General features: G+C 41.2%; 1 protein-coding gene across 1 annotated transcript in view; it reads right to left on the minus strand.

Annotated features, from left to right (window-relative positions):
- Nucleotides 1–23,820, minus strand: part of grik4 (glutamate receptor, ionotropic, kainate 4) — a 475,420-nt gene that overhangs the window by 146,276 nt on the left and 305,324 nt on the right. The window contains exon 4 of the mRNA XM_046294891.1: nucleotides 11,344–11,508. Within this exon, the coding sequence (XP_046150847.1) occupies nucleotides 11,344–11,508 (165 nt within the window). The remainder of the gene's footprint in view (nucleotides 1–11,343; nucleotides 11,509–23,820) is intronic.

The raw sequence follows: 23,820 nt of genomic DNA on the forward strand, positions 1-23,820 counted from the left end.
TTTTCTGCCTATTACCTTGATCATGTTCTATCGATGTATTAACTTACAGCTGCTCTGTGTATGATTTCCCCTCACCGATAGTAGACCTACAGCTGTGGATTAAAATATGACAGATTGAATGGGGGTGCAATGATAGAACATAATTAGCAACAGGTTGGAATGAGATCTGGCCATGTGGAAGTTTTTCGCTAACCATTTAGAATCTCCTGCCAGGAAGCATTCTATTTAAGGTAACAATTGGGGACAAAAGTTGTACTCGAAAAGTGTCATGTCGGGAATTAGTGCCAAGCAAAATGTGCCGTCATGCAGGGGCACAATGACCTGGTTAAAAATATAGCTGAGAACTACATTTAATCTAAACATGTCAGGTATTTTATCAGTCTTTAAAAGGCAGTTGTGATCTGTCTTTTCAAACATCCACCATCACACTGAATCAGTGTCTAAAAGGGAACAAATAATATACATATAATATAACAATAAGATAACATAACATATAATTTTTTCTATGCCCTCCCTTGCACAAGAGTTTGGGTTTTAATCTTACTTGCAGGGGAAACAAAAAATGCAATTTCAGGTGGGGCTTGATCCCTGTCTTTAATTAACATTGTATGGTGGTGAGGAGGAGGACTGCTGTCTTAAGATGTGGACTTCTTTTGACCAGTCAAAAAGTAGTGCACTATGTAGGGAATAGGGTGCCATTTCGGACACAACCGTGGAGGGAGACAGACTGGCTGGGGTGGGGGACGGGCCATGAACAAACACCAAATGTGGGTAAATATTTATAAAGGAAGAGTAAAGGGGGACAATTGTTTAGCGATTGGAGCAAAGCTCGGATCCTCGCCGAACGAGATTAGAAAATGACAGGAGCAGTGAATCAAATGATTAATAAATAATACCTTTGTCATCCAATGGAGTGTCCCCTACACTACCCTCCTTCTCCTCTCCCACCCACCTGCCCCTCTCTCCTCCATTTAAAGCACATTTGCACCTGTCTGCACGGCGTCACCGAACTACCAGGTGTTCTGATTAGCCTGACATGACGCCCCATGAGGCGTTTTACAGGGTTGCATTTTCTATTTTACACAGGGAACAGAATATCCTGTTTTCATTTGTTCTACATTTGTTTTTATCACTTTGTACATTTATTTTGGAATTCCACCCTGTAAACGTAATTTGCCTGATGACGCACGATTGGATAAGGACATCCATTTCATACAAGTGCATTTTCATCCACTTCACTCTCCTCGCTGCCTCTCCTCGATTACCTTTTTCAAAAGTAGGCCAGAGAGGACAGAGAGAGAACGCAGTAGTTGAGCAAATCCAATTGAGAAAAGGCCAATGTGTCCGTTTGGGATTCTTTTCCCGCTCCTCCTCGTTCTATGGCCAAAGCAATTTACATCCGTGACAAGTGACAACTTTTCCAATATGAATGTGGATCATTATAACGGAAACCTGCACCACTTCTGTCTAATCTTGGTCAGAAGGTCAGTGGGTTGTCTGGAGTCCATTCTGTTTGTTTACGATTGATTCCCTCAAATCAATTAATTCTTATTGAAAGCTGCAGCAGCTGCAAATGAGATAAAGCCAACATATGCACGGGACCTGGAGTTTAGTTCTGTGAACCCACATAAATATACACGTTCATATGCACACACACACACACACACACACACACACACACACACACACACACACACACACACACACACACACACACACACACACACACACACACACACACACACACACACACACACACACACACACACACACACACACACACACACACACACACATCAAAACCACACACACCATTCACACGCAGTAAGTGAAAATAATGTGGGGCAAAAAAGTATTTAGTCAGCCACCAATTGTGCAAGTTCTCCCACTTAAAAAGATGAGGCCTGTAATTTTCATCATAGGTAAACTTCAACAATGAAAGACAAAATTAGATTTTTTTTTTCTCCAGAAAATCACATTGTAGGATTTTTAATTAATTAATTTGCAAATTATGGTGGAAAATAAGTATTTGGTCACCTACAAACATGCAAGATTTCTGGCTCTCACAGACCTGTAACTTCTTCTTTAAGAGGATCCTCTGTCCTCCACTCGTTACCTGTATTAATGGCACCTGTTTGAACTTGTTATCAGTATAAAAGACACCTGTCCACAACCTCAAACAGTCACACTACAAACTCCACTAGGGCCAAGACCAAAGAGCTGTCAAAGGACACCAGAAACAAAATTGTAGACCTGCACCAGGCTGGGAAGACTGAATCTGCAATAGGTAAGCAGCTTGGTTTGAAGAAATCAACTGTGGGAGCAATTATTAGGAAATGGAAGACATACAAGACTCCTGATAATCTCCCTCGATCTGGGGCTCCACGCAAGATCTCACCCCGTGGGGTCAAAATGATCACAAGAACGGTGAGCAAAAATCCCAGAACCACACGGGAGGACCTAGTGAATGACCTGCAGAGAGCTGGGACCAATGTAACAAAGCCTACCATCAGTAACACACTACGCCGCCAGGGACTCAAATCCTGCAGTGCCAGACGTGTACCCCTGCTTATGCCAGTACATTTCCAGGCCAGTCTGAAGTTTGCTAGAGAGCATTTGGATGATCCAGAAGAAGATTGGGAGAATGTCATATGGTCAGATGAAACCAAAATAGAACTTTTTGGTAAAAACTCAACTCATCGTGTTTGGAGGACAAAGAATGCTGAGTTGCATCCAAAGAACACCATACCTACTGTGAAGCATGGGGGTGGAAACATCATGCTTTTGGGCTGTTTTTCTGCAAAGGGACCAGGACGACTGATCCGTGTAAAGGAAAGAATGGGGCCATGTATCGTGAGATTTTGAATGAAAACCTCCTTCAGCAAGGGCATTGAAGATGAAACGTGGCTGGGTCTTTCAGCATGACAATGATCCCAAACACACCGCCCGGGCAATGAAGGAGTGGCTTCGTAAGAAGCATTTCAAGGTCCTGGAGTGGCCTAGCCAGTCTCCAGATCTCAACCCCATAGAAAATCTTTGGAGGGAGTTGAAAGTCTCTGTTGCCCAGCAACAGCCCCAAAACATCACTGCTCTAGAGGAGATCTGCATGGAGGAATGGGCCAAAATACCAGCAACAGTGTGTGAAAACCTTGTGAAGACATACAGAAAACGTTTGACCTCTGTCATTGCCAAAAAAGAGTATATAACAAAGTATTGCGATAAACTTTTGTTATTGACCAAATACTTATTTTCCACCATAATTTGCTAATAAATTAATAAAAAATCCTACAATGTGATTTTCTGGATTTTATTTCTCATTTTATCTGTCATAGTTGAAGTGTACCTATGATGAAAATTACAGGCCTCTCTCATCTTTTTATGTGGGAGAACATGCACAATTGGTGGCTGACTAAATACCTTTTTGCCCCACTGTATGTGGCTTTTTGGACACATCAGAACACGTGTGAACAAATCAGATGTGAAAAACAGTCAGGCACATGAGGTTTCCCAACATTTCACATGTACTCATGTCCGCTACACTTTCACATATGCATTTCCACACTTTAACTACAACTAGCTGTCAAATGATTACAAAAATGGATGGAGTATATCACAGGATTCGCTTGATAATTTGCTCAAATTGAGCTGTAATTTATCTTGGATGTTTTCAGTGTATTTTGAAAGATTTCAGACAATGTGCCCCCTCCCCAAAAAAATGTCTGCACTGAAATGACACAAAAAGTGAACTTGAGTTAATTAACTGATTAACTCTGACAGTGCTCACTTTAACATGTTAAACAGGATAAATAACGAGACATGGAGCACTAGCTTTTGTTCTTTTCACTGGGCTCTTTCTAATAGTCACTGACCAACGTATGAAGAAGAGAGGTGTGTACCTGCAATTAACGCACTTGAATTATTATACTCAGGTAGGCTAAATTACCTTTATACAGAATGGCGTTACAGAATTTGCAATCTCATATGTGGAAAAATTGCTACTGCAACATGTTAACACCACCTTTTAACATGTGAGGAGAATGACACCATTTCACCACCGTGTTCACCATGTTGAACGTGAGATTTTCACATGAGAAAGTTTTTCACATGTGAAATGGTATATCCCATTTTTCACAAAATTCAAGTGAGGTGAAAACACGTTTTTCTCACATGTGAAAAAGTGGTGTTAACATGTGAACTCTAAATTACACATACATTCGACATGCGGTTTTTGTCAGGGCAACCACACACACACCTATACAAAGCGTGGTGGTCTTGGCTGACTTTCTATCCATCCTACATGGCCATAACCAGAGCTCTAATAAAAGGCAGGAACAGCTCTGGTGTTGTGTAAAAAGCTGGGGCTGGGCGGGCAGAAAGACACACACACACACACACACACACACACACACACACACACACACACACACACACACACACACACACACACACACACACACACACACACACACACACTGGGCAGGTAGTGCTGGCTGTGTGACATTTCCCCCTTACTGGTGCCACTGATCCATCCCTAATCCAATTTCTACCTGGGCACATCCACTACAGCACTAAATTAGAATGGGGTTTACAGGCAGCCAACCAAGCAGGGAGAGGAATACAGTTGTTTTTATGCATGAGGAGGAGCTACCACGACCATAAAAATCTACTAATTCTGAGAATTGCAAGGAAGGGTCCTATTTTTTTATAACAATAGGGTTACTGTCCTCAATTTGGAAGCCCCAGTTCAATAAGGTTACTAACTGAATGATGGTATAAATCTAATGGGCGTACACCTACAGTACAAGGTGCTTTTAACCCCCTAGAGTCGATTGACGCAGAGGTGCATCAATCTAAGTAACATGATCTAAAAAATCCCCATCCGTTTAAGTTTTTCTAAATCCACCACATCCGCCTATGTTATACTTCCGCATCTGCTGTGAAAGGTGGCAGAGCTAGAGCGGTGTTTGCCAGACCATGAGACATCACAAAAATGGGTCTTGTCATGAAAACGCCTGTAATACGGACGCTATATGTCGTCATTGTAAATACGAATTTGTTCTTAATTGTCTTGCCTAGTTAAAAAGAGGTTAATTTACGGAAAGGGGAGCACGATGTCGGTCTCCATTTTGCTCTATAACCCCCACAAGTGTCAGGGGACTCTTCTGAAGTCGGTACTGTTGATGACAACTTCTGTTTGTAGCATCAGAAGCGTTTGGGCTACAAACTAATGTGGAAATGGGATATTCTCTCCGTTTTGCTCTACGACCCCCACAAGTGTCACAGGACTAGTCTGAAGGTAACTAGTACCGTTTTTTTTTTATGAACAGAAGTATGAAAGTAGTTTCATGCCTACCCAAAAAAGGGGTTAAACACAGTATGAGCTTTCTTATATCTCCAAATACTTCAAAACCTTGTTTCTTATGATTGATTTTTTGACTGTATTTTTTTTTACATTTATGAATGTGTTATTCAATGCATTTCTCTGGGCTATAGTAGTAAAGGACAAATTCTATATTTTACCAAAATATACACCACCGTTCAAATGTTTGGGGTCACTTAGAAATGTCCTTTACTACTATAGTCCTTTTCCATTAAAACATACATGAAATGAGTTGCAAAATTAATAGGAAATATAGTCAAGACTAAATAATGATTTTTTAATTTAAATAATAATTGTGTCCTTCAAACTTTACTTTCATCAAAGAATACTCCATTTGCAGCAATTACAGTCTTGCAGACCTTTGGCATTCTAGTTGTCAATTTGTTGAGGTAATCTGAAGAAGTTTCAGCCCATGCTTCCTGAAGCACCTCCCACAAGTTGGATTGGCTTCTTAAGTACTATACAGTCAAGCTGCTCCCACAACAGCTCAATAGGGTTGAGATCCGGTGACTGTGCTGGCCACTCCATTATAGACTGCTTCTTCCCTAAATACTTCTTGTATAGTTTGGAGCTGTGCTTTGGGTCATTGTCCTGTTGTTGTTATGCACTTGAGTGAGGACCCAAAAGCGGTTTAACAAAAACAGAGTCCTTTAATGTAAACACAGGGAAGACATAGATCCTCTTCAGATGTAGATAATGGAAAAAATAGACAACCCGCAGAGAGGGCGACAAATGAAACAAAAAGTCCTTCTGATAATCACAAAAGAGCCCCCTTCTTAGCAGCAGAGGAGAATAGCTGGGTTAGCGGCGACAGGCTGCAGGTCTCTCTGGGTAGGCGCGGGTCGTAGAGGAACAGTGGTACCTGAACTCATGTAGCATCAGATGAACTGGACACAGTACAAACGATAAGACAGTTAGCTGAGTACAGGATGCACTTGCCAGGCAGATTCCGACAGGACGGGACAAGGATGAAGCAAACGAGACGATAGTTTGTTTCTGGCATGAGAAACTCAAACGAGAATCTGACAAAGAAAGAAGCAGAAACAGAGAGAGAAATAGAGACCTAATCAGAGGGAAAAAGGGAGCAGGTGGGAAAAGGGTGAACGAAGTAGTTAGAGGAGATGAGGAACAGCTGGAGGAGGAGAGAAAGAGAAGGTAACCTAATACGACCAGCAGAGGGAGACAGAATGAAGAGAAAGAACAGGAACAAGACATAATATGACAAGACATGACAGTTGTAGGAGGAAATTGGCTCCAAGCGCCGTCCACAGGGTATGGCATGGCGTTGCAAAATGGAGTGATAGCATTCCTTCAGTCCTTCTGTAGCTCAGTTGGTAGAGCATGGCGCTTGTAACGCCAGGGTAGTGGGTTCGATTCCCGGGATCACCCATACGTAGAATGTATGCACACATGACTGTAAGTCGCTTTGGATAAAAGCGTCTGCTAAATGGCATATATTATTATTATTATATTAAGATCCCTTTTACCCTGTACAAATCTCCCACTTTACCACCACCAAAGCACCCCCAGACCATCACATTGCCACCACTATGCTTGACAGATGGCGTCAAGCACTCCTCCAGCATCTTTTCATTTTTTCTGCGTCTCACAAATGTTCTTCTTTGTGATCCGAACACCTCAAATTTAGATTTGTCTGTCCATTACACTTTTTTCCGATCTTCCGTTGTCTGGTGTCTGTGTTCATTAGCCCATCTTAAGCTTTTCTTTTTATTGGCCAGTCTGAAATATGGCTTTTTCTTTGCAACTCTGCCTCGAAGGCCAGCATCCCGGAGTTGCCTCTTCACTGTTGACGTTGAGATTGGTGTTTTGCGGGTACTATTTAATGAAGCTGCCAGTTGAGGACTTGTGAGGCGTCTGTTTCTCAAAATAGACACTCTAATGAACTTGTCCTCTTGCTCAGGTTTGCACTGGGGCCTCCCACTCTTCTTTCTATTCTGGTTTGAGCCAAATTTGCGCTGTTAAATGAAAGGAGTAGTACACAACGGTGTACGAGATGTTCAGTTTCTTGGCAAATTCTCACATTGAATAGCCTTCATTTCTCAGAACAAGAATAGACTGACAAGTTTCACAAGAAAGGTCTTTGTTTCTGGCCATTTTGAGCCTGTAATCGAACCCACAAATGCTGATGCTCCAGATACTCAACTAGTCTAAAGAAGGCAAGTTTTATTGATTCTTTAAACCAGAACAACAGTTTTCAGCTGTGCTAACATAATTGCAAAAGGGTTTTCTAATAATCAATTAGCCTTTTAAAATGATAAACTTGGATTAGGTAACACAACGTGCCATTGGAACACAGGAGTGATGGTTGCTGATAATAGGCCTCTGTATGCCTATGTAGATATTCCATTCAAAATCTGCCGTTTCCAGCTACCATAGTCATTTACAAAATCAACAATATCTACACTGTATTTCTGATCGTTTTGCTGTTATTTTAATGGACAAAAAAATGCTTTTCTTTCAAAGTGACCCCAAACTTTAGAACGGTAGATTATACAGTGCCTTGCAAAAGTATTCGGCTCCCTTGAACTTTGCGACCTTTTGCCACATTTCAGGCTTCAAACATAAAGATATAAAACTGTATTTTTTTGTGAAGAATCAACAACAAGTGAGGCACAATCATGAAGTAGAACGACATTTATTGGATATTTCAAAAAAATGTAACAATCAAAAACTTAAAAATTGGGCGTGCAAAATTATTCAGCCCCTTTACTTTCAGTGCAGCAAACTCTCTCCAGAAGTTCAGTGAGGATCTCTGAATGATCCAATGTTGACCTAAATGACTAATGATGATAAATACAATCCACCTGTGTGTAATCAAGTCTCCGTATAAATGCACCTGCACTGTGATAGTCTCAGAGGTCCGTTAAAAGCGCAGAGAGCATCATGAAGAACAAGGAACACACCAGGCAGGTCCGATATACTGTTGTGAAGAAGTTTAAAGCCGGATTTGGATACAAAATGATTTCCCAAGCTTTAAACATCCCAAGGAGCACTGTGCAAGCGATAATATTGAAATCGAAGGAGTATCAGACCACTGCAAATCTACCAAGACCTGGCCGTCCCTCTAAACTTTCAGCTCATACAAGGAGAAGACTGATCAGAGATGCAGCCAAGAGGCCCATGATCACTCTGGATGAGCTCTACAGCTGAGGTGGGAGACTCTGTCCATAGGACAACAATCAGTCGTATATTGCACAAATCTGGCCTTTATGGAAGAGTGGCAAGAAGAAAGCCATTTCTTAAAGATATCCATAAAAAGTGTCGTTTAAAGTTTGCCACAAGCCACCTGGGAGACACACCAAACATGTGGAAGAAGGTGCTCTGGTCAGATTAAACCAAAATTGAACTTTTTGGCAACAATGCAAAACGTTATGTTTGGCGTAAAAGCAACACAGCTTATCACCCTGAACACACCATCCCCACTGTCAAACATGGTGGTGGCAGCATCATGGTTTGGGCCTGCTTTTCTTCAGCAGGGACAGGGAAGATGGTTAAAATTGATGGGAAGATGGATGGAGTCAAATACAGGACCATTCTGGAAGAAAACCTGATGGAGTCTGCAAAAGACCTGAGACTGGGACGGAGATTTCAGTCTCTCGATGTCTCTCGATGTGCAAAACTGATAGAGACATACCCCAAGCGACTTACAGCTGTAATCGCAGCAAAAGGTGGCGCTACAAAGTATTAACTTAAGGGGGCTGAATAATTTTGCACGGCCAATTTTTCAGTTTTTGATTTGTTAAAAAAGTTTGAAATATCCAATAAATGTCGTTCCACTTCATGATTGTGTCCCACTTGTTGATTCTTCACAAAAAAATACAGTTTCATATCTTTATGTTTGAAGCCTGAAATGTGGCAAAAGGTCGCAAAGTTCAAGGGGGCCGAATACTTTCGCAAGGCACTGTATATACAGTTGAAGTCGGAAGTTTACATACACCTTAGCCAAATACATTAAACTCAGTTTTTCACAATTCCTAACATTTAATCCTAGTAAAAATTCCCTGTCTTAGGTCAGTTAGGACCACCACTGTATTTTAAGAATGTGAAATGTCAGAATAATAGTTGAGAGAAAGATTTATTTAAACTTTTATTTCACATATGTTTATTTCATATTTCAGTGGGTCAAATGTTTACATATACTCAATTAATATTTGGTAGCATTTCCTTTAAATTGTTCAACTTGGGTCAAACGTTTCGGTTAGCCTTCCACAAGCTGCCCACAGTAATTTTGGTGAATTTTGGCCCTCCTGACAGAGCTGGTGTAAATGAGTCAGGTTAGTAGGCCTCCTTGCTCACACAAGCTTTTTCAGTTCTGCCCCTATAGGGTTGAGGTCAGGGCTTTGTGATGGCCACTCCAATACCTTGACTTTGTTGTCCTTAAACCATTTTGCCACAACTTTGGAAGTATGTTTGGGGTCATTGTCCATTGTACCTGTGTCATCCAGCATCTTCACAAGGTCATTTGCTGTTGTTCTGGGATTAATTTGCACTTTTCGCACTAAAGTACGTTCATCTCTAGGAAACAGAATGCGTCTCCTTCCTGAGCAGTATGACGGCTTCAGTATGAAGGTACCCCGTACAGATGAACGGGGTACATTCAAGCGTTTGGAAATTGCTCCCAAGGATGAACCAGGCTTGTGGAGGTCTACAATTATTTTCCTGAGGTCTTGGCTGATTTCTTTTGATTTCCCCATGTTGTCTAAAGAGGCACTGAGTTTGAAGGTAGGCCTTGAAATACATCCACAGGTGCACCTCCAAGTGACTCAGATAATGTCAATTTGCTTATCAGAAGCTTCCAAAGCCATGACATCATTTTCTGGAATTTTCCAAGCTGTTTAAAGGCACAGTCAACTTAGTGCATGTAAACTTCTGACCCACTGGAATTGTGTTACAGTGAATTATAAGTGAAATAACCTGTCTGTAAACAATTGTCGGAAAAATGACTTGTGTCATGCACAAAGTAGATGTCCTAACTGACTTGCCAAAACTATAGTTTGTTCATAAGAAATTTGTGGAGCGGTTGAATAACGAGTTTTAATGACTCCAATCTATGTGCATGTAAACTTCCGACTTCAACTGTATATGTATATTTTTGAGGGATACCTAATGGGGTCATAAAATTCTAACTCAAATATCTAAATGCTTAATTAATAATAATAATTAATAATTTTCATCTAATCAAAGTAGCTGGTGTAAAAATACCAGCACTAAAACCAACTTGTTGAAATGTAAATACATTATTCATATTTCATTGCACAAGGTCATGGTGATAGGCTATTGACATTGTTAAGATTTTTCCAAATCCTCTCCACCTCATTAGAGCTGTAGTATTTACTGTATATCTTTAGGGTTAGGGTTAGGGTTAGGGTTAAACAGCTAGGTAACAAGGAAACAAACAGCTAGGTAACAAGGAAACAAAACAAGGTCCAAAATCTAACATCCAGACATCAACATACCTTTTGGCTCCTGAAACGTCCAAATATGACTGCTCATTTTGCTCTTTCACACAATAGAACACCTCAGCTATTTTCCAATCATTTGTTTACCACTGTTCTCGCTACTACAAATATTACTAAACAAGATAGACTCTCGCTGTACTCAAGGGATTTCTGAAAGCAGGGGATAACAAGGGGAGACAGGCACAGAATTTAAAAGACTGACAGACAGAAGGACGAATGGACGGACGGATAGACAGACACTGATAGACATTGACAGAGACAGACAACCAGTAAGAGACAGAGACAGAGACAGACAGACAGACAGAGAGACAGAGACAGACAGACAAACAGACATTGACAGAGACAGCCAACCAGTAAGACAGACAGACAGACAGGCAGACAGACAGACGTTCTAATGTGACACCGTGGTCTTTCACTTTTTGAAAATGATAACAGAGTCGGGAAGCCACCTCGTTCTCTCATCCTCAACCGCCCACTACTTACTGGTCTCTCCCATCTCATATTCACTGTCTCTCAGCAGCTCAAAGATGTCCACCTCCAGCTTTCCCGTGGTGGAGCGGTTACTGGACCGGTTGATGCTGTCCTTTGCCAGAGTGATGGCCAATCGCTCACCCCGGCTGCACTCCATTGGGTCGTCAAGTATGGCGGCTGCAGAAGAGAATGGGAAGAAAGAATTAGAAACATTAGAAGGAATCTTTGGCAACCCAGTATCACGATGGGCCACATTGTCAAGACATGGTGCGTATACTTCATGATTTCCTCTGTGCTGCACAAACTGTGCTGCAAATAATGCAGAACTACAGCGATCACACATATGCTTCATGGGATGGTTATATCATTACTAAATGTAGAGTCAGTATAAACAAGTGACTACATGCTACAGTGTAAAAAAAAAAGAAAGAAGCCAAAACACAACCGCTTTACAAATCTTGTGATTCCTAATCCGGAGCAGCAGCCAGCAAGGTCCTATCTAAGTGTGGAACTCAATCAAATGCATGAGTGATGAGGCAACACATTTTAAAAGGGCTGTTCTGTTCACTCGTGATTTATCGAAACCATGTCGGAATGAACATATTTGTTTCACGCATGACGCACATGCTGCATGTGTCATATGTGTGTGTGTGTGTGTGTGTGTTTGTGGGGGGGATTAATATGAATGAATCAGACAACCAGTTGAGAGATCGGGCCTTGCTGTGTCCTAGCAAGCAAATTAACAACTCAGTGGTCGATTCACACGACAGTTTTAGGATAACTGAAAAGGCACATAGTGCCTAGCTTGCAATCCTGAGTGTGTCCCAAGACAGCAGGTTCAGGTTCAACACTCCAGCGTAATTAGTCGAATTAGACTAGGGTGAAGTAAAAAAAAAAAAATAAAATAAAAAATTTAAACACGACAGTCTAGGTAGAAATCAATGGACGAGGGAAGTGAACCCTGAGCTCACCATGCTGTAAGTAAAACAGAGAATTGAGAATATGAATTGTATAATTCCCTCCAACATAGACACAATCCACCAGAAGCTATTTACAATCGGCTTAAGTGCTAAATAATAGCTTTCTTTCTGTAGGAATGTTGCCTAACGGTGAGGTCAGTCAATGCAAGTACAGACGTGTGTATAACTGACCCCTGCATTTCTCTGTGCTTTGTGCCAATACATAAACTCAACCTGTAGAGCAAAAGGAAAGGTTCCCCTAAAGAGGAGGTCGCTTGCCTGACCATTTTGTTGAACGATAACTGCAAAAACATTCACACTACGGGCTCCATTTTAACAGCAATCACAGCTATTGCTGCTTTCCCTGAGTTGTCCAGCGAGTGAGATTAACAGCACTGTAATTAGATACGGGATCGGATGTAGATGGAGGGCAAGGACAATGTAATAATTACTGTAGCATTAGAGCTGATAAACCACAGCCACGGCGGGATAAAACTGTCCTCGCAGCAATTAGGGATGTTTACAAGGATTCAGATGAAGGTATAGCAAAAAGATTGCCTGAGGTTTATTCATCCATATTTTTCCATTTATCCATTATTTTACTGTGGAGGAAGAATGAGAATTTGCTCGGTAACATAGATAATTAAGATGTCTTATCTGCATAATATTCTTAAATGATTGAACTGTGGAACTCTTGTTATTAGCAAGTATCCTTTCGGACTCTGGTGTTGGCAGTTGCACTTCCTCCCTCGTATGGGCCTCGGTCACTTGGGGCCCAGAGAGGGGAGAAGCCAGGCTTGTCTATCACATGTCCCTGTTGCTATGCAGACTATCAGAAAGAGAAGAGGACAGGAGGGAACATTGTCTTCATATGCGAATATGTATCTTTACCTATTACAAACCATGTGAAAGGATGGTGTGATTAGTGGGGAACCAATTCATTGTCTCCACAATGCCTGTGCCCAGTCACTCCCTGCTTCGGCCTTGTGGGAGATAAGGTCTGAGACAGGATGTGTGGGGTAGTGTCTGGAACCATTGTACGTCATCTCTGATGTTACACCGATCCTGGGATAGTGTATAACCCAGAGGTTCACTCCCCTCAGTGAGCTCGTCTAGCTAGGTGTGTGGTCAAGGACATGAGTTTTACTTGAGATCGGGGTATCTGGAGTTGACAATTGATTTATGCCATAGAATGAGTTGCTGTTTCTGTACTGTGAAGTACCAGGAAAAGAACAGTCTTCATAGCAAATTATATCTTGCTGGGGGATACTCCATTCTCATATATCAAGTATGACCTTGTGAACCATTCCTCACATCTGTTGTTTGTCATGGAGACTAAGGTGGTGTATCTTTGCTATAAAATATCTTTGTATCCTTTGTGTCGGGGCACTAAACGAATCATCAAAGGGTGGTTCGTCGACCAGCCATCGTTATTGCAGAGCTCTCACTAACAAATATGTATTTTAAGTATAACTCTGACTTGTGTGATACGTTTGTCTCTCCTCATTTGATAATACAGAAATAACCACCACATTACTCGTAATTAAACTTTTGGTGAATAACGGGATTCAAAGAGGGAAATACTGGATTAGTACAGATTGTGCCTTGCCTTGTCTCTGCTAGTACAAACAGAACGTAGCCTACAGAATATAATTAACATGATGGGGAAGAAGCTTTTATCCAATTAAAATGTATATGGATTTGATTGCAAGAAAAACATGGACAGTTTGTCTCACACAAAGTTTAATTTGGAGAAGCATTTGCAAATTAACACTTTAAAAAGCAATGAACATGTGATGAGTTCCTGACAAAATACCATATTTTACATAATTTTTACTTGTCAAAATTGAGATTTTAGAGTCGCTATGAAGGGTGTTTGAATATGCAATTAACTGACTTGGTATTACTTTACTTTTACTAACTTTACTTTATTAGATCTACATGGCAGTCAATTATAGTCAATCCGAATACAAAATATTGGGGTTTGCGAGATGTACAGTGCATTCGGAAAGTATTCAGACCCCTTGACTTGCCTTATTCTAAAATAGATTTTATTTTATTCCCTCTAAAATCTACACACAATACACCACAAAGACAAAGAAAAAACACGTTTTTTGAAATTTATACAAATGTATATATATAAAAAACTGAAATATCACATTTGCATATGTATTCAGACCCTTTATTCAGTACTTTGTTGAAGCACCTTTGTCGGCAATTACAGCCTCATGTCTTCTTGGGTATGACGCTACAAGCTTGGCACACCTGTATTTGGGGAGTTTCTCCCATTCTTCTCTGCAGATCCTCTCAAGCCCTGTCAGGTTGGATGGGGAGCGTCGCTGCACAGCTATTTTCAGGTCCTCTCCAGAGATGTTCGATCTGGTTCAAGTCCGAGCTCTGGCTGGGCCACTTAAGGACATTCAGAGACTTGTCCCGAAGCCACTACTGCGATGTCTTGGCCGTGTGCTTAGGGTGGCTGTCCTGTTAAAAGGTGAACCTTCACCCCAGTCTGAGACCCTTAGCACTATGGAGCAGGTTTTCATCAAGGACCTTTCTATACTTTGCTCCGTTCATCTTTCCCTCATTCCTGACTAGTCTCCCAGTTCCTGCCGCTGAAAAACATCCCCACCGCATGATGCCTCCACCACCATGCTTCACTGTAGGGATGGTGCCAGGTTTCCTTCAGACGTGATGCTTAGCATTCAGGTCAAAGAGTTCAATCTTGGTTTCATCAGACCAAAGAATCTTGTTTCTCATGGTCTGGGAGTCCTTTAGGTGCCTTTTGGCAAATTCCAGGCAGGCTGTCATGTGTCATCATTTTACTGAGGAATGGCTTCTGTCTAGCCACTCTACCATAAAGGCCTGATTGGTGGAGTCCTGCAGAGATTGTTGTCCTTATGGGATGTTCTCCCATCTCCACAGAGCAACTCTGGAGCTCTGTCAGAGTGAACATCGGGTTCTTGGTCCCCTACCTGACTAAGCCTCTTCTCCCCTGATTGCTCAGTTTGGCCAGGCGGTCAGTTCTAGGAAGAGTCTTACTGGTTCCAAACTTCTTCCATTTAAGAATGATGGGGGCCACTGTGTTCTTGGGGACATTCAATGCTGTATAATTTTTTGGGTACCCTACCCCAGATCTGTGTCTCGACATAATTCCTTCGACCTAATGGCTTGGTTTTCGCTCCGACATGCACTATCAACTGTGGGACCTTATATTGACAGGTGTGTGCCTTTCCAAATCATGTTCAATTAAGTGAATTTCCCACAGGTGGACTCCCATCAAATTGTAGAAATGGGGCGGCAGGTAGCCTAGTGTTTAGAGCGTTGGGCAAGTAACCGAAAGGTTGCAAGATCGAATCCCTGAGCTGACAAGGTAAACATCTGTCATTCTGCCCCTGAACAAGGCAGTTAACCCACTGTTCCTAGGCCGTCATTGTAAATAAGAATTTGTTCTTAACTGACTTGCCTAGTTAAATAAAGGTCAAAAATGATTTTTAGAATTTCCCCACAGGTGGACTCCAATCAAATTGTAGAAACATCTCAAGGATGATCAATGGAAATAGGATGAACCTGAGCGCAAGTTCGAGTCTCATAGCAAAGGGCCTGAATATTTATGTAAATGAGGTATTTCTGTTATTTATTTTTTATAAATGTGCAACATCAAAGAATATAACTGTTTTTGCTTTGTCATTATGAGCTATTGTGTGTAGATTGATGAAGAAAAAAAACAAAATGTGGATAAAGGGAAGGGGTCTGAATACTTTCCAAATGCACTGTACCTATAGCCAATATTTATACACAAAGCACACTGCATAAAGACATGACCAACAGACAGTGTATGTAAAATACATGTTTTAATGTTTAAAAAGTAGACTACAATGAATGTCTCCCTGCCTGTTTGCATAGCATGTCTATCCGCCTGTTTGTCTGCTTGTTCACCGTCAGTTCCACAGCCCAAATTGGTCTCACTCCCTCAAATACTGCCTCTGGGCAAGTTTTATTCTGTTTCTATAGCGAGAGCAGAAAGGGCCAGAGCTGGGCAAAGCCAGGGAGACGCAGACATTGGGCCGACACATAGTTCTGTATAATGTAGTCACTTGGAATGTGGTACGGATAATCAGCTGCTGAAACAATGCATGCATACGATCCAACAGACTGGCGAACTCAATCCCTGTGACATTCTCGAAGCTAGAACAATCAACAGGAAGGTCTGTTATGAAGAGGTGACATTTGTGAGTGGTCGATATGTAATGGTTGAGTGATAGGAATTGTGGCGGAGGTACAGTAATGCTGTATTCAGTCTGGAAGACATGGGGTAGCCCTTGAACCTTTTAAACCAATCAATGGGCAGCCGAGAGGTGTGCCGAGGCATTGCAGTACAGCACAAGCAGAGACAATACCTGTCTTTCTCTCTACACGTCTGTAATACGTGTTACATTTTGAAAGCTCTTAGGTGTGCCGAAGCCTGGCGATAACCTGATATGGAGAAGAGGAAGGACGCAATGGGGGTGAACTGGGCTTTGGTCACGTGGTGATTTTGAATCAATGATGTAGTGCACTATTATTGCGGCCACCTTTAGTATTGGTAAACATAGTTGAACGTTGCAGATAGAAATGTCCTCAACAGAGCTGGCGTGTGAATTGTAATATCAACAGTAAATGTCAGAGATGTGTTTGTTCTACATTATAGAGAGTGAACAAAAACACAACATGTAAAGTGTTGGTCCCATGTTTCATGAGTTGAAATGAACAATCCCAGAAAATGTTCCATACGTACAAAAAGCTTCTTTCTTTCACATTTTGTGCACAGATTTGTTGACATCCCTGTTAGTGAGCATTTCTCCTTAGCCAATAGAATCCATCCACCTGACAGGTGTGGCATATTAAGAAGCTGATTAAAGAGCACGATCATTACACAGGTGGGTGCACCTTGTGCTGGAGACAATAAAAGGCCACTTTAAAATGTGAAGTTTTGTCAAACAACACAATGCCACAGATTGGCATACTGACTTGCAGGAATGTACACCATAGGAATATTTCTGTCTTCAATAAAGCCATTTTGTGGAGAAAAACTCATTCTGATTGGCTGGGCCTGGCTGCCATGGGCCCCTGCCCAGTCATGTGAAACCCATAGATTAGAGCCAACATTTATTTCAATTGACTGATTTCCTTATATGAACTGTAACTCAGTAAAATCTTTGAAACTGTTGCATGTTTAGTTAATGTGGTCCTTCTGTAGCTCAGTTGGTAGAGCATGGCGCTTGTAACGCCAGTGGTAGTGGATTCGATTCCCGGGACCACCCATACGTAGAATGTATGCACACATGACTGTAAGTCGCTTTGGATAAAAGCGTCTGCTAAATGGCATATATTATTATTATTATATAATATTGTTGTTCAGCATATTTATGTCTGGACATTCCAAATCACTGTGCCTTGCTGAACAGTCCCATGCCTACGAATAGGGAAAGTGGCAGAACGGCCAGACCTGAGTTTCTCCATTGAAGATACATTGCTACATATTCAGAACCTTAGAACATTGCTTATACAGTCATTGCATATGCAGTTCTCCATGCATACTGTCGTGCCTACAGAGAGTGATTCGCATACTTCAGATGGCCTCGCAAACAACTGTTGAGTATCTCATGGGATGTGGGATGTGTAAGCATCTGTGGTGCATCTCAGCGACTTGAGGACGTTAGACGATTCCTTTGCTTTCTCGTCTGCAGTGAATTATTATCCCACTGCAACATGTGTTCACAGGGAATCTTTCATGTTTATCCTAAGAACATGGCAACCTTGAAATAAGAGAGAGAACACAAAGACAGAGCACTGCCTATGCCAGTTGATCCAAAACTTAATAGCATAACATTAAATATGACTGCGCTCTGGTCTGGTTTTTACAACCATTCAAATGGCAAAGCACCTCATCAGGTGTTCTAGAGGTCCTCGGGGGTGTCCTAATTCATCGCTGCAGTCTCTTATCAGAAAGGCTCACTGCGTAATCACACCGGGCGACATAACAAGCAAGCCAGAGCCAAGAAACATGCAAAAATACCATCTATGCAAGATGCGTGAAAGTACAGTACAGAAAGGGAGCATTTCACACATGTTGCTTAAAGATCTCAGCTATTATTAATATTCTGCTCATCAAAAGTCTCTCCACTCCATTACAAGAAAGGGCCAGAGGGATATTTCGGGAGATTATTGAAATACATCTAGTCTTCACTAACAAGCTGAGACAAAAGTGCTTTCAAGGTCATATTAGCCGGTAATGTTTAATGTTGTTCGCTGGCTCGCATCTGAAGGACCCACTCCTGACTTTAATAATTATAGGGTTTATACACGGGCACTGATTCAGACACCCTCTGAGCTGTATTTACTCTCTCCTCTGGAACATTGATATCTCCTTCCTCTGAATGACTGAGAGGTTTATTTCAAACCCCAGTCAGATTCCTTCCTAATTTATTCATTTTATTAATGCAAATTGTCTCACTTGTAAATCAAATGTAATATTTCAGTCTGTTAATAAATGAGCTTGGTATTTTGACCATGGGAATACAAATCTCCACTGATTTACTTCAGATACTAATTAGCGTGTACAGAGGACAGGCGATTTTTGATCCGTGATTTTACTGTTGGACGAGGGTTGAGGGGGGGATTGAAGGTAAGGCAGCGAGAGCCAATTGGCCGTTTGTCATGCTTGTCTAATAGATGTTTTATTCACTCTAGTGACATGACAAAGTGTACTAAACTCAATCTTAACAGAATTAGAAGCCTTCAATAGATTAACTGGAGCTCGGTTGATCTGTTGATTTGTATTTTACAACTGTGAGTATGAGCTGTACAAATATAAATAAAAATAACAATAGTGAAACATTAAAAAAGTTATCCTTTTTAGATAAAACTATACTAAATATATTCACGCCATTAAATAATTGATTGTAAAACACACTGTTTTGCAATGAAGGTCTACAGTAGCCTCAGCAGCACTCTGTAGGGTAACATCATGGTGTAGCCGGAAGACAGCTAGCTTCTGTCCTCCTCTGGGTACATTGACGTCAAGACAAAACCTTGGAGGCTCATGGTTCTCACCCCCCTTCCATAGACTTGCACAGTAGTTATGACAGCTTCCGTAGGATGTCCTCCAACCCATCAGAGCTCTTGCAGCATGAACTGACATGTCTCGACTCCGCCCTGTGCAACTGGGTACTGGACTTCCTGACGGGCCGCCCCCAGGTGGTGAGGGTAGGTAACAACATCTCCTCCCCTCTGATCCTCAACACTGGGGCCCCACAAGGGTGCGTTCTGAGCCCTCTCCTGTACTCCCTGTTCACCCACGACTGCGTGGCCACGCACGCCTCCAACTCAATCATCAAGTTTGTGGACGACACAACAGTGGTAGGCTTGATTACCAACAACGATGAGACGGCCTACAGGGAGGAGGTGAGGGCCCTCGGAGTGTGGTGTCAGGAAAATAACCTCACACTCAACGTCAACAAAACTAAGGAGATGATTGTGGACTTCAGGAAACAGCAGAGGGAACACCCCCCTATCCACATCGATGGAACTGTAGTGGAGAGGGTAGCAAGTTTTAAGTTCCTCGGCATACACATCACAGACAAACTGAATTGGTCCACTCACACAGACAGCATCGTGAAGAAGGCGCAGCAGCGCCTCTTCAACCTCAGGAGGCTGAACAAATTTGGCTTGTCACCAAAAGCACTCACAAACTTCTACAGATGCACAATCAAGAGCATCCTGGCGGGCTGTATCACCACCTGGTACGGCAACTGCTCCGCCCTCAACCGTAAGGCTCTCCAGAGGGTAGTGAGGTCTGCACAACGCATCACCGGGGGAAAACTACCTGCCCTCCAGGACACCTACACCACCCGATGTTACAGGAAGGCCATAAAGATCATCAAGGACATCAACCACCCGAGCCACTGCCTGTTCACCCCGCTATCATCCAGAAGGCGAGGTCAGTACAGGTGCATCAAAGCTGGGACCGAGAGACTGAAAAACAGCTTCTATCTCAAGGCCATCAGACTGTTAAACAGCCACCACTAACATTGAGTGGCCGCTGCCAACACACTGACACAACTCCAGCCCCTTTAATAATGGGAATTGATGGGAATGATGTAAATATATCACTAGCCACTTTAAACAATGCTACCTTATATAATGTTACTTACCCTACATTATTCATCTCATATGCATACGTATATACTGTACTCTATATCATTACATTTACATCTGCTCTGTACCATCACTCATTCTTATATCCAGTATGTACAATATGCATTTACATATTTTAAGGGGGGTGACACTGTTATAAGACAGTAGTTTAAAGAATTATTAGTTAGATTACTTGTTGGTTATTACTGCATTGTCTGGAACTCGTGAAGGAGTTTGTTCCACCATTGGGGAGCTACACTGGGCATTAACATCTGCTAACCATGTGTATGTGACAAATAAAATTTGATTTGATTTTGTTATCCACCCAATCAAAGGATCAGATAATTCATCTAGTACTGAAAGTATAAATTACAGCTAGCTAGCTAGCACTAGTTGAACAATTTTGAACAAATTAATTTCTTCCAAAATGAAGGAGAAGCAAGAGAGAGAGAATTATATTTGGTCATATTTTTTCAACTTTCACTTAGCTAGCAAATGCAGCTATCTAGTTTAGCCTGCTAAAACACACAGCTCAAACACAGAGGGATGCTATTTTAGCTATCTGGCTATGGCTATCCAACACAGGAACTCTTGCAGGTCAAGGTAAGTATTTGGTTTCTAATGTATTGCCACAGGGCCCGCCGGTGTAACTGCTAAACTGATTTCTGACTGTACACTGTACTGCATGATTGTAGCTGGTTTAGTAACAGGTTAGTTCTAGGCAAGATGCAGGCAAGAGCGTGCAAGCCGGTATTGAATGTGTCATTGTCTGTCACCTATTCTCTCGACCATTGTAAACTTGAATTCATAGGCTAAGTTGTAGCAATCTCATGATGGGTACAGGTACAATTCTAGTGTCATGTAGTAGCCTAAATCGATGTTACGTTGAGCTGGGTGAATGGAATATGAACGACAGTCATCCAATATGCTGTAATAGAAATAAGGCCATGATCATGAGAAAATAAAATCATCTGCCCTCATCTTAAATGGAACCAACTGCCACTGATTCACACCCCTAGACTTTTTCCACATTTTGTTGTGTTTACAGCCTGAATTTCGATTTTGTGTCACTGGCCTACACACAATATCCCATAATGTCAAAGTGGATTTATACTTTAAGAAAGTTTGACAAATGAATTAAAAATAAAAAGCTGAAATGTCTTCAATCAATAAGTATTCCACCCCATTGTTATGACAAGCCTAAATAAGTTAAAAGCTGAATGTCCCTTTGAGCATGGTGAAGTTATTAATTACACTATGGATGGTGTATCAATACACCCAGACACTACAAATCTGCTCTGTCCTTCTAACTCAATTCAAATCAAATTCAAATCAAATCGTATTGGTCACATACACTGTGATAAGACAGAGTTTAGGAATTATTAGTTAATTACTTGTGGTTATTAGCATTGTCGGAACAGTGCAGTGATATCTAACAATTAAAATCCAACAGATTACACAACATATACATTTGAAGGAGAAGCAAGAGAGAGAGAACTATATTTGGTCATATTTTTTCATTTACATTTAAGTCATTTAGCATTTTTCTTATCCAGAGCCACTTCAAATTGGTGATAATTCACCTTATGACATCCAGTGGAACAGCCAGCTTTACAATAGTGCATCTAAATATTTTCCAAAATGAAGGGGAGCAAGAGAGAAGGACTATATTTATCCTATCCTCAAGTATTCCTTAAAGAGGTGGGCTATCAGGTGTAAAACACACAGGACAGGTGGTGATTGACTGGCTATGGCTGTCCAACACAGGCTTGCAGGTCAAGGGAGTTTGTTTCCATTGCCATTGGGGAGCCAGTAACTGCTAAACTGATTTCTGACTGTACACTGTACTGCATGATTGTAGCTGGTTTAGTAACAGGTTAGTTCTAGGCAAGATGCAGGCAAGGCCAGAGGTGGATGAATGTGTCATTGTCTGTCACCTATTATTTGGGTGTAAACCTGATTCATAGCCTGTTGAGCAATCTCATGATGGGCAGGTACAATTCACAGTGTCATGTAGTAGCCTAAACGATGTTACGTTGAGCTGGGTGAATGGAATATGAACGACAGTCATCCAATATGCTGTAATAGAAATAAGGCCAGTGGATCTGAGAAAAGCGGATCATCTGGGGTGATCTTAAATGGAAGAACTTGGGAAGGTTGAACACTAGACTTTTTCCACATTTTGGGTTTACAGCCTGGCGATTTTGTGTCACTGGGATGAGTTGTAGGGGTTTAATGGCAAAGTTTGCAAAGCCCAGCCAAAGCTGAAATGTCTTGCAGTATTCCACCCCATTGTTATGACAAGCCTAAATAGGTTAAAAGCTGAATGTCCCTTTGAGCATGGTGAAGTTATTAATTACACTATGGATGGTGTATCAATACACCCAGACACTACAAAAGATACAGGGGGTCCTTCCTAACTCAACTCAAATCAAATTCAAATCAAATCGTATTGGTCACATACACTTGATTAGCAGATGTTATTGCGGTTGTGGCGAAATGCTTGTGCTTCTAGCTCCGACAGTGCAGTGATATCTAACAAGTAAAATCCAACAGATTACACAACATATACCCAATACACACAAATCTAAGTAGGAATGAATTAAGACTATACACATTTGGACGAGCGGAACGGACTAAGATACAGTAGAATAGTATAAAAAACAGTATATAAACATGAGATGAGTAATGCAAGATATGAAAGCATTATTAGGTGAATGAGATAATGTAGAATATTATAGAAAACAGTATATACACATTAAGTGACTAAGATACCGTAGAATAGTATAGAATACAGTAAAAACATATGAGATGAGTGATGCCAGATATGTAAACATTAAGTGACTAAGATACCGTAGAATAGTATAGAATACAGTATATACACATTAAGTGACTAAGATACCGTAGAATAGTATAGAATACAGTATAAACATATGAGATGAGTAATGCAAGATATGTAAACATTATTAAGTGACTAAGATACCGTAGAATAGTATAGAATACAGTATAAATATGAGATGAGTAATGCAAGATATGTACTGATGGTGCGATGCTGCCATCTCAGTTGCCAGAGAGGAAGGAAACTGCTCAGCGATTTCACCATGAGGTCAATGGTGACTTTTAAACAGTTACAGAGTTTAACGGCTGTGATTGGAGAAAACTGAGGATGGATCAACAAACATTGTAGTTACTCCACAATACTAACTTAATTGACAGAGTGAAAAGAAGGAAGCCTGTACAGAATACAAATATTCCAAAACATGCATCCTGTTTGCAACAAGAAACTAAAGGAATACTGCAAAAAATTTGGCAAGAAAATGTGAAATAAGTCAAGGGGTATGAATAGTTTCTGAAG

This window comes from Oncorhynchus gorbuscha, linkage group LG13, assembly GCF_021184085.1.
Source record: "Oncorhynchus gorbuscha isolate QuinsamMale2020 ecotype Even-year linkage group LG13, OgorEven_v1.0, whole genome shotgun sequence".
NCBI lineage: Eukaryota > Metazoa > Chordata > Actinopteri > Salmoniformes > Salmonidae > Oncorhynchus > Oncorhynchus gorbuscha.